General features: G+C 41.3%; 1 protein-coding gene across 4 annotated transcripts in view; it reads right to left on the bottom strand.

Moving 5' to 3' along the window:
- The window catches only part of abr (ABR activator of RhoGEF and GTPase), a 140728-nt gene that overhangs the window by 96930 nt on the left and 30813 nt on the right, over window positions 1-12985 (bottom strand). Inside the window, exon 1 of one of the 4 annotated variants that reach the window (XM_034232972.1) lies at window positions 12324-12467. The exons of 2 other annotated variants lie outside the window; for them this stretch is intronic. In XM_034232972.1, the coding sequence (XP_034088863.1) occupies window positions 12324-12366 (43 nt within the window). In that variant the 5' untranslated portion in view covers window positions 12367-12467. Of the gene's footprint in view, window positions 1-2351; window positions 2567-12323; window positions 12468-12985 lie in introns of those variants that run through there. One more of the 4 variants, XM_034232971.1, reaches the window with a different exon arrangement.

The following is a 12985-nucleotide window of genomic DNA, read 5'->3' as shown; positions in this document are numbered from 1 at the left end:
TTGCTTTATTGGCGGGGTCTGGGGGGGTCAGAAAACCAGTCAGTATCTGGTGTGAGGGGTAGGGTTAGGGTTAGGGTAATATTGTGAATCGAGTGGCCCATGGTGGTGGTGGGGTTATGGTATGGGCAGGCGTATGTTATGGACGACAAACACAGGCCACTCGATTCACAACATTACCCTACCCCTACCCATCACACCAGATACTGACTGGTTTTCGAAAATTACAAAATTCCCTGGGTTTCATGCAAATCTGTACAGTCATATCAAGATTTAATTTTCAAAATTATAAATATTGTTTTGCTTTTCTAATGTTTTGGATGTTTTGTAAAGTTGCGGTAATGACATTTTTCAATTACTTTTTTTGGCAAATGTGAAATAAATGTGACATACTGTCAATATATAGCTTCCATATGTATAGTCCAAATTACCTAAGATCTTGGTATTTTACTTTAAAAAAAAAAAAAATGATAATTTTTTTTAAATTATTCATCTTTGAAATATTTGAAACCAGGATTTCGTGAGAATGACCCAAGTACTGTCAGCCTTGTATGCATTGAGTGTCTATCGGTTAAACTGAATCATCTTGGTAATTGTGTGTTTGAATGAATCACTTTGCATGCACTTTGGTGTGTGAGTGGTCATTATTTCTGCCAATGATGTCGTATTAGCAATATTAAAGCAGGACAGAGAGAAGCAGAGACAAAAGAAAAAGGCACATTTTGAATATGTCTTGAAGCCGAGATTTTGGTCACAGATAGGTATTTACACTCAAGTCAGCTGATCTCAGTGTGACTACTTAATCTATTATTACTCATTGACTGAAAAAAGGAAGGGGTTACAGGTGTAATTCTCTGGAGTCAAACAGATGTCTATAGATTTGATTGGGCAGGATGTAGATACTATAACTGATGACACATCAGATAACAAAGAGGAACAGATGTATAGAGAAGAATGGAAATTGACAGCAGTAAAACTCTTTAGGGAACAGCTTGAGCACAAGAGTCCTTTTTTGTTTTTGATACAAAGAATAATACAAATTGCTTCTACACGCCTTCACTGAACCTACTCTGCTTCACATCATAATGCATGCATTAGTGTGTAATGGCAGATAAGTAGTGAAGGACAAATAACTGTATTAAGTTCAATGTTTAGCAATAGGATCATAAGCACAAATTGTTCCTGTTGTTAATGTTGAGTTGTGATGAGATTTCTGGTTTAGATATAAGCACAAAATATGTTCCTATAATGTTGTTTTGTGGGTTTTTTGGATCCTTGAGATGTGACTCTTTAGGGATGTGTGCACCCTCAAGTCTCTAGACTATTTCACCGTTTGTCATCTACATAAGTCTGTCACAGCACTGTTGTTCTACAATCCTTATTAAACGCTGCTCCCATACATCATCTCTAAATATGACATTAAAGTCGGTGTGCTACAAAGCTGTTCTTCCTCGCTTTGCTTCAAATGTATTTAGTTCAATAAGACAGGTTTTCCCAGACAAGAAGCTCTGATGTCACTATAACGTCACACATCAGCAGTCACAACGCTCATTGTGCATTAATCCACACATGCAAATGTCTTTCTGCACACACTCCTGTCAGGTCCAAATGTTTGCTGCCTCCGTCATGCACCCTGCCAGATCTGTGCGTGACAAACAGTTCAATCAATACTGCTCATCAGTCAATGCAGAGGGAATCTTTCTGTGCAGAGGATCCAATCAGCCCCAACGTGTTTTTACTGCTCAATAGAGCGGTCCCCAAACACGCTTTTCACAGGGATGAAAGAGGGACAAGCTCAACATGACATGTGATTAAAGAGACGATAATGACAAGTAAAAGGATTGACCGAGGAAGGATTGGAGGAAGATCCTTTTGAGAAATCAATACAGCGACGGTTTGGCAAATACACCACAGTGAAGTGGACCTACATTAGGCTGTCAAGATCGACCCACATGCTCACATGTGTCCAGAGGCCAGGGGAAGTGTAGTCAAATACAAGAGTGCTCTGATTTGGGAAAGGCAATATTAATATTAGATCTATATCGTCGTATGAGATGAGACACTGTCTTGATGTAGTAATATGCTGTAAGTGTTGTCTTTTCCTGGTTTCAAAAGGAGGCATTACAGAAAAGTTGTAATTTAATTTACCAGACAGTTTTAGTTTGTTTTTACCCAATTAGTCATTATATCCACACTGAGTGTTTTTTTGATAAATTATCATAAGGAGTGACTCCTTATGATAATTTATCAAAAATCTCATTGTTTCTTTTAGGAAAGCACCAATAGTCAAGGCTAAAAATATCACAGATATTTAATCAAATATACATCACCACCACGTCTTACTTCAGACTTACCATTGTTGGGGGAAAGGAGAGAACGAATAACACATGCTGCCTCGAAGAAGAAAGCCATCGAGGTGTGTGTTGTGTGAAATAAACACCTTCACTAGCAGTCATCAGTATCACCAAGGCAGTCGGGCGAACATTACGTCAACACTGAAGTCCCACTGGTCTTCACTTAAAATACAAAAAACTAAACTAGTTTGAAGCTCACTCTTCTGTACCGCCCTGGGAGTGAAGTTGTTGTGGAGCTGATCACTGCTGAATACTTTTACTGCTACACAACTATCACATAGCACTCATTCAAATTAGGGCAACAATGCTGTATTCAAAAAACACCTGCAGCCTAAGAGGAAGCAATATACAACTAGGGATGTTGGTGTTTACAGTACATGCAGGAATTGTAGGTAGTCCATTTACTTACGGTCATATGAGGGAACAACCAAAACGGATTTCTGTTTATACATTCAGTAATTGTCGATAATAGAAAGCCAAAACTAAATGCTGGAACCCACACACTGCTGCCAAGGAAGCTGGCTGTGGATTAGGGGAGTTTCCACACTTGGAAATTATTCAAATCGTGTTGATGCAACACAGGAAGGGTCTGTGAATCCACTGAGTGATGAACTCAGCGGTGGGAAACTATATTTAGAACTATTTGGATAGTGGATACGTGGTTTGGGTTGTTTTCCAGGTACTTAACCTGCGTCCAGTCTGTTATAACATTGGGAACCAGGTACAATTGCAGACTCATTTGTAAATGGTCCATTAAAAAACTAGACATCAAAAAGCAGAAAAGTATTTTTAAGATTCCATCTCTAGAAATGTGACTGTATCATTGAGCCGCAGAGGTAAACAGAACTCAGCAAAAATATTCCTTTAAAGGTTTTCTATGTTAAATAAAAAGGTCATACCAAGTATAATACAAGGGCTCAGTATCTGACAAATGGAAACCAAGTTGACCTTTATAGGAAGCAGAGACCGGCCGGACAGTCTCACATATAGTGCATATAATATATGGCCACTCCACTGCAATACATTCTGGTGTATTGAGACAATCCTGGTAATATTTGTATTTCCACTACAATGTATTTCTCTAAACTCGGTGTGAAATATCATTGTACACATTTAATATGTGTATTAAATGTTAGATGTTTTATTAAACAAAAATACTAAAAAGATAACATTATGAAACTTGTGACTTACATAATCTTTTAAAATCAGCAACTCACAGGATTAAAAAACATACAGATATAAACGAAAATAAAAACTGGTCCAAAAATGTAATACCAGACACATTATCTTGTCTCATGTATTCAATGTTGTTCCCCCTCTGGACCTACGTTTTGTCACTCACAAAACATGCTCTGTGTGTGTGTGTGTGTGTGTGTGTGTGTGTGTGTGTGTGTGTGTGTGTGTGTGTGTGTGTGTGTGTGTGTGTGTGGTGTGTGGTGTGTGTGTGTGTGTGTGTGTGTGTGTGTGTGTGTGTGTGCGTGTGTGTGGAGATATGTTCCCCTATGCCTGCTCTGCTGTGTCATAACGTCAAAATATAGTTGCATAACGGCTCCGTTAAATCTGCAGTCCCGTCCCTGCTACACCACCCACTCAGCCAACCAATGACCTCCGCCCAATGTCAGCTCACATCACACTCCCTGATAACCTCAGCTGACGGACAGCTCCAAATCCACCTGTCACTCTCAATAACCGGCCCTCGTTTCCATGGCAAGGACAAAGGCTGCCATGACAACTGGCCGCATTGATGCAAATACGTCCTTCATGGCTGCATGCCAGTAAACTGTTTGTACAGGTTGAGAGGGAGCCAGTGTTCCTATGTGTACCAGAAGACAAGAGAAACTTTAATAAAACTGAAACAGCCTGAGTCATAAACTAGCAGAGGGTACACACAGAGAGAATACGGTCAGCTGATTGGTTGTTTGAAACTCCCTCATTCACCCACACTGAACAACAAACCTCTGCAGGGACAATAAAAACACACCGACTCTGAATATGACACAACAGAAGAAATCAATCGTAGTGAAAATACCAGATCTATATGTTCATTACGGCTCATGTTTCAGCTTTGGTGCTGTCATGTGACCATATCCTTTATTCCTGCTCATCATAAGAAAACATCCATAATATAATATAGAGGCGTTAAGTGGTTGAACTGGTGTGGAATGAAGGTGGGATGCTGAAACTCGGCTTAATATTAAAATATATAATATTTAGTCAGTTCCTATCATGCTCCTGTTGGTCAGTCATGCAAGTATAAAACATGTTTGAGTAAGTGCTGTGTTGCATCGCCAACACTGGGCAGATGATTGACAGCTCCACTGCCAGGCGACATCACACGGAGGGACCCCTGCTCGGAGCTGCTATGGCATTCTGGCCAGCCCCCAGCTGTTTAACTACAATATGTTTTCAGTTAAAGCTAAGTCAGAGTCAACAAAAATGGCGGCTTCTATACATCACCTTTAGAAGCAGACCGTAAAGTGGTATTTGATCTGTGTTTTTAAGGGCAGGTTGTGTGAGGGTGCGGTAAATGGTATGGGCGGTGATGTGACGGCTGACTACATAAATCATACACCACACAGCGAACACGTCCACTGGGCCAATGGGGCTGACAGCTCCGTCTATCACACAAACACACAGAGACACATACTGAACAGCAGCAGGGACTCAAGTAAACATCAGCTACAAACCATTCTGCTACAAGTAAACATCAAAAACACCTGTGATTATGTATGCACATGTGCACAGTTACTGCACCTGCATGGTGAGATAACTCATTGCCTAGCTTTGAATCCACTCTAAAACCCTTATGTAGTGGCAGTGACAGTAATATTCACACACTTGTTTACGGAAGTAAAGATATCTCTCGGCTGCGATCGATTGTTCCTCGTCACATGACAAGTGGAGCGCGCTGCTCCTTTCCAAAAGTTGAACTATTGTCAACTCTGCGCCCCGGTTGAGCCTGGCTGCACCCTGAAAAAAAGGCTCTTGAGAGCAGCAGCGGACCACGGCGGCATCGCTCTCTCGTTTTGCGAGCATCTCCATTGAAATGAATGGAACGTTTACCGCCCCTAAATAGTATCATTCATCGTTTTTTAAGCTATTCAATAAAACGATAAATAGTTGTGGCTATGTTACGAGAACTACAACCCTATAAATGAATGGATTAAACCTTTAATCTGACATTACATTTGGGAATGTGTGCATTAATGACTGAGGAACCAAAGTTTGTTAGTTATATGATTTATTTTTCGTAAAGAAAACACATTTGATGTTGAAAGTATCTAACAAGCACAGGAACAGAGTGAGAAAATTCCCAAAACAAAAATATCTGTGATTAGCTGCATTGTAACAAAAATTATATTGGCAAATAAAAAATGATAAGTGTCAGGAGAAATCTAATGTTTCCCCTAGCTCAGCAACTAATGTGAAGCTGTCCACTCCTAACCCTATATTCACCAGTGGTCTTCCAATAGAATCTGTGTTTGCAGCCCCCATAGGATCTGATGTATACCGTCATTTTCTGCTTGGACAGTTTTTTGCAAAATTGCGAACTAATAAAGACGGGGGAGGAAAAGTTCCTGCTGCAGTGAGAATTCAATCGGGGTAATGTGCTGCCTTGCTCAGTATTATTTCCTCAGCAGAAGAAGGATTACATCATGCCCTGCAGCCCGTTAACACTGTGTGGGCATCGCTGCAGTGAAGGAGTGCACACACACACAAATACACACACTGAAGTAGAGACCTGCACATTTCTTTAGGGAGCCCATTAAGAGAAAAAGTGTTCGTGAGAGAGTCTCAATGCGTCTGCACATGTTTATTATTCAACAGTCTTGTATTGGCTTTTTTTTATTGTTTACTGTATGTGTGATTGTATATGTGTGTTCTGGGTTGTTGACAAGATATTCCTCTGCGTCTTCAGCGCCGCTCTCAAAAGCTGCAAGAGAGCTGAACCATAACAGATCCAATTCTCCGAAGACCAGATAAAAGACAGAGACAAAATAAAAAGGCGAGAGTGCTGCCTCCTGCTCAGCAACTGGTCCTCCTGGCCCTGTGGAGCCATGACAGGATGACAGGACATCAGAGGCTTGACGGATGTGTAGTCATTGTGTGTGTGAGTGTGTGTGTTGACGGAGTACATGTAGGCTTTTACACCTCCCTGTCCCGCGGTCATCAATCCAGAGGCGACACTGGGGAAATTAAAAGCCTTTATGAAGGTCTATCTTTCCAGCCTGTTACTCCACTCATCAACATCAAATATTTTACCAGCGGCGCAATGACACGAGACTCTGAGGACAGAACCAGCAGCAACACAGCAGCACTGGAAACCAATTGATTTCTATCATACGCAGATGATAGAACGTAGAAAGAACTGTACAATTAAATATGGCGCTTTGATGAGTGTATAGACAGATTTGATTTAAACCTTTAGCCTGTAAAATGATTATTTGCAAGGTCTAAAATAACATTTTAGAAAATGAACCTTTCCAGTCTCTCAAAATCTAAAGGTGTTCGGATGTATTTGTCTCAAATATTACCTTAACATGAATTATAAAAGAGAAATTAGGAAATCTCCATAATCCTGGCTGAAAATCACATTTTGTACTATTTTTTAAATAAAAATGTATTTTACGATTAATGGAAAGTTGACATTTATATTTCTTGTTTATCAATCAATGATTCAATTGATATAAGAGTTGGAGCTCTAAAACAGAAGAATATAAGGTTGTTCTATATGATTAGCTCAGTTTAAGTTACTGTACTTGACAGAAATTACCCCTCTAAATAAAATACATCTGTAAACCAGACGCAAGAATAAATAGGGGCTCCGAAGTTACTCTTGCCAGAAAAATCCCAAAACCAAAAGGTAAAACTGTCAGATGAAAACAGACAGCTGTTAATCAGAGATGCAGATGTGGAGCGACAGACTGTGTTCTTGACACAGCTACCCAGGAGCCATCGCAACCAGGATCAATCCAGCTTAGGAACCAATCAATATGCAGCAGGCACACCCACCTTCCTCCTTATGCACACACACATTCAGACACACACACACAGACCCTTAAACAACCAGAGACATGTGATTTAACATGCAGCCACATGTGCACACAGAAAGCAGATGTTTGGAGAGAAGTCCCGTTTCATAGTGACAGTTTCTGTTCTGGCCTGTTGTTGGAGCCCTAAACTGGGAGATAGCTATTAGCGGTGTGAACAGATGTTTGTCACACGATGGTTGATAACAGCAGAGCTCTATGCAAGGGATGCTTAAAGATTGAAGTCAATTTGATATATATATATATATCAAATATTTTTGTATCCAATTACTCTTTAAGTGGGATCCTTGAAAAGTAAATGATCATGAAATAGAAGAGTGTTACCCTTTTACAAAAGGCTCTTTATCTGCCTTTGATATATTATTTTAGAGCAAATTGAATTGAAGACAAAAATGTTCTTTTATGGTTATTCTGTACAAGTGATTTGTGGGAGAAGTAGGTGAAGTTGCTAGAATCTTTTTCAATGAAGTAGACTACTTCTTAGTTGGAATCTAGTCAATAGCTATTACTGATGATATAAGCTATGCTGGATACAAGTTGAGCTTCTAGAGCTTAATGCTCTAAAAATAACTATTACCAGCTACATGAATTTCACATGAATGCAGGATGTGGTAAGTAGGAACAGCAAAAATACAAGTCTATTTGCTGTATCATAGAGTGGTGTGAATGTGTAATGCTCGCCTTCCACAGGCTGATGGCTAACAGGGTGATGGCACTGTGAGTGAAGGCTGAGAGAAATCAGATTACTTCTGCGAGTAACTGTGATCCAATTTCACAAAAGAGATAGGACATTTGAACTTTTACTCGTAATAATTCAATATATAGTCTTTATTGAGCTCAATCTCATTCTATCGTATAGATATAATCCACAAGTGTCTACCTGTGAAAAAGAGCTGCCTTTTCTAGTGATTCAGATCCAAAGTAACAGCTATATGTCACCTTGCGTCCATCGAGATTCTACCGGCTTGATGCTACAGTGATGCTAAATGATGCTAACTACGACAATGTCAAGATGTATGACAGTGTGTGAGTTATCCAGTGGTCTTTGTCCCCTCAGACTGATCAAGAAGATAATGGGTAGGCTCCCCGGATAGAGCTAACCACTGTGCTCCGGAAATACGCAGAGCCCACTTTAAAAAGGTCAATAAGCTAAAGGACTCCCACACATTAGTTATTGGAGGGAGAAAGAAAGGCGAGAGGAGGCTCAGACTGAGAAGATAAAAGGAAGGGGGGGCTCGTAAATCTTGAGCGCTGATGGAAGATGACAGAAGAGTTGCCAATCTCACATCAAACATCTGACCCAGGCAGACAGATGATTTTATAAACGTGTTACACTCTGCTAGGATAAGGGATTGGAATTGATTAGATGTGGTTGGTACCATGCCAATAGCTATTCTGTCTATCGGTCCAATTCTTTATCGATTCCTCCATCCATTTTCTGAAAGAATATTTGAAAGTTATGGTTTATAGATGTTCTTAGTCAAAGATACAAATCTACTAAACTTGTCTTTAATAGGGAATACAAGTAGCCCTGTTGTCATATTTCTTTGCGAAATACAGTCACGCTTTGGAACCGTTTCTTCATTTGTGCCATGACTCCTTCTTGTAGAGTTTCAGATCATGAAGGCTGAGTTTTTGGGAATGTGCAACCCTCAGAAAAACACAATGATATATAAAGGAATTGATCACTTCTGAGGCATACGATTCCGATGGACCAGACGATTTGGAACTGGTTTGCTCTACACCTCAAGCACACACATCCAGAGCTTAGCTGCCAGAGAAGAGTCTGGTGAAATGCAGGATTGTCCCTTTATCCCACAAACGACACACATCTACCACAGCTGCATATCTTTACCTGCCATATGCCTGTAGGCAGCGAGAGATAAGGGCCCCCTCCACTGCACAGCCTCGTGCATGAATTGCCATTACCCCCAAACCCAACGTTACCATGGCAACCAGCCACTATACATTGTAATAAACTCGCTTTAATCCCCAAGGCTGGGTCTGGTTGGATACAACCCACTGCCTCCATAGATTAGGTCAACCACTGTCATAGACACACACACAAGAGGTCACAATCAAGTGCACACACACAAGCATCTACCCAACCTCCAATCCACAGCGTTTTATTTCCTAAACCCACTTCCCACCTTGTGCCTCCATCCATGTGTTTGTAAGCAGGTAATGTACTAGGAAGTCAATCCTCCACATAAATCACTGCGAACACACACCCACGTTTGAGTACGGTACAGCAGCTGTACTACTGTGTGGGCATCGACACCTCAGCGTGCAGCGGTACCCTCTGCATTCGTTCGTAGGCATGCACTAATGGAAAGTGTATCAAATAGCTACAATGAGAAAAGCTATTAACATGCAAGCGCCGTCACAGCCCTCGAGGCAACCCTGGCAGGTATAGCAATGTCTATTTATTGCACTCCCCGGCCTAATTACAGGAGGATGGTGCACATTGGAAGCATGAGTTAAATGCAGCAAAGGTCTGTTACAGATAAGCTGCTCACTTAGATCAATGATTCACATTACAATGATCAAAAATGTAAGGAGATAAAGAGCAACTCTTGATATAAAGGAGAGACAGCATTACAGGAGTGTGGACAAATATTCCTGGAACATTTTGTGACAAAGAAGACTTCATCTGGAAATTAATTGGGGCCAAAAAGAGGCATGAATATAGAAACTAACTGGCAGTGTGTGGGTGTACACTCTAAGTGAGACTACATACAACTTCCCTGCTGTTTCTAACTACTTGAGCAGACTAGGGCTGTATTTTAAACAGGCAGGTTTCAGAATGATTTGATTCAAACCCAAAATGGAAGAAATGTGTAAGGTGTCCTTTGTAAATAATATGCTATTGTTAAAGAAAGATCTGTCAAGTGCCTGTTAAATGATGTATTTGTGATGACCTGGAAATGTTCAAATGAAACTGCTAACAGTCTACCACATCAGCATGCGCATACCAAACTCACCAATCTGAACGCTATTGCACATGATTGCACCATACCATGCCATATTTGGTATGGTATGGTTTTCTTTATGGGAATTCTTGCAGGTTTTTGGACGGCAGAATGTGTAGAAGGTGGGAATCAAAACAGGGGACATTGCAGTTCAATATCATGCGTTGTAACTACTCTACTACACCCCTAGTTTAAACAGAACACATTAGTTGTCTCATAAAATGCCTCGAGCATTGATGGCAGGAGTGCAGGTATAAAGAAACACCTGCTGTTAACAGGCCTCTCTGCAGGTTTCTCTGACTCTCTCAGTGTTTGCACCCATTAGCCCAGTGTTACTGCTGTATATCCGCCAAACAGTAGAAACTACAAGTTGTTGTATGCGTCACCGACCCTGCGGTTTTCCATGAACGCAAACCATTACACAGCTGGCCTTAGCAACGTTTATGTTCAGAGTTTATTTTAAGAGATTTGTTATTGAACGAAGTGATGTTGCATGATGCCTGATAAACGAGACACAAAGCCATCTGGCATGAGTGTGTCAACACACATACACACACACATACTAGACTGGAGAGAGACCTTGTGGATACCACTTCATTGATTTGGAGTTTAATCCATCTACAAAAGGTCACAGTTAAGTGCTGAATAACAAGTGGACAGTCATTTGAAAGAGTGGCCTTGCCATGGCAATCATAGTCCGTTATGATGCCAGCATCCTATTTAAAGTGTAGAGAGGGTGTGAGTGAGTATAGGAGAGAAAACAACAGTGAGATGATAAGCACACATCAATAAATACACTTAATTGAGTACTCCTTACATTTACAACAGATGGACAAATGTAGGCCTCTCTCTGCTCTTATCAACGCTGTGAGTTTTAAACCAATCCATTATTCTGTAGGTTACAAGCATCCCTTAAAATTACACCTACAGTACCCACGATCATAGTTCATCTCTTCACGCTGTCTGTTCAACATTGTTTCATAGCTCAGCACTACCTCCAAATTCCCTGCTAACTAGTTTTATGTCTATCCAATAGTGGTTCCCGAGTCAAATGCATTTTTGTATTTGGTCTGGCAAAGTCCCACCCAAGCCCCCCCAGAAGAGGGACATTCTTTCAAGCTAATTTTCCTAGTGGCCAAACGATGGTTATAAAACTTTGTCAAGTAATGCCATTGCTTTAAAATTCACTTTTTTGTCTCTTTTTTTTTTGGTAAACCAACTAACCAGTAAAAACATTTGAATAGCACATATTTAAATCATTAGGTCCTAAAATGTGTTAAATGCTCTAAAAGGAATCCAGAGTTATATTCCCTCCCCATGAATATGGCTGAGCCGAGATTATGGAGTGGATTGGAGGCGGGGTTTAAGGAAAAAGAGTGTGCAAATGCTCTAGGGGCCCATTGGATGCGGAAGATCGCCATAGGGAGGATTCAGGTATTTTTGTTCTCAAGCGTCAGGGCATTTTGGCTTCATGTGCCACATCATAAGAATGAAAGGGTGCCCGCATACAACGCTGTATCCAGTTCTCTATACATCCATGGTCATACCACTTTCCATGAAACTCTTTAAAGATGCATTAACCCTTCTAACTGCATGCCCCCCTGCATGCTCCCCTCCTCTCTCACTGAGGGTCTCTTTAATGCCAAAAAAACGACCTGGCTGCCATAAAACAACCGTTTACCTACTGACACCAGAAGGCCACCCTTTACCGAGGCCATTCATCTTAAATGAAACCCACACAGATACGCATGTAAACATATACACACACACTACAACATTGGGAAAGAGAGATGCCTACCTCCTCCAGGTAAATGGATTCTTGGTTTGACAGCTTCTAAAAACAGGCTGTGAACATGCGACCAAACATTTATAGAGTGAGGTTTATATCCCTGATTTAGGAGTGCAAGTCGATTTAAGAAACCTAAGGTGACCTATATGTGTTTGCTCACCTGACTCTGTCTGGTAGACTCGTCGTTGCTCGAGTACATCCATCAGCCCTCTCTACTCATAATGGTTTCATCTCCCTTTCCTGTCTCCCCCTCTCCTCCCCTGTTTTTCCCTCCTCTCCTCTGCTCGACTACCCTGAATGCTTAATCGTGGTCCCTGCCTTCCGGGAGCACGTAAACACACCAGCCGCACCATTGGCTGGGCACGGTGGTGTTACTCTGTTTCGATTGGCTGAGGGGAAGGGGCATGGGTGGCAAAAGAAGAAGGGGTTGGTGGTTACCATAGCCCTACAGGATGACACACACACAACACACACACACACACACACACACACACACACACACACACACACACACACACACAACCACACACCACACACACCACACACACACACACACACACCACACACACACACACACACCACACACACACACACACACACACACACACACACACACACACCACACACACACACAACACACACACACACACACACACACACACACACACACACACACACACACCACACACACACACACACACACACATCACACAGCACACACACACACACACACACACACACACACACACACACACATCACCACACACACACACACACACACACACACACACACACACACACCACCACACACACACAGCTCCA

This window comes from Gymnodraco acuticeps, unplaced genomic scaffold (assembly GCF_902827175.1).
Source record: "Gymnodraco acuticeps unplaced genomic scaffold, fGymAcu1.1, whole genome shotgun sequence".
NCBI lineage: Eukaryota > Metazoa > Chordata > Actinopteri > Perciformes > Bathydraconidae > Gymnodraco > Gymnodraco acuticeps.
This window is presented reverse-complemented; position numbering and strand designations above follow the sequence as displayed.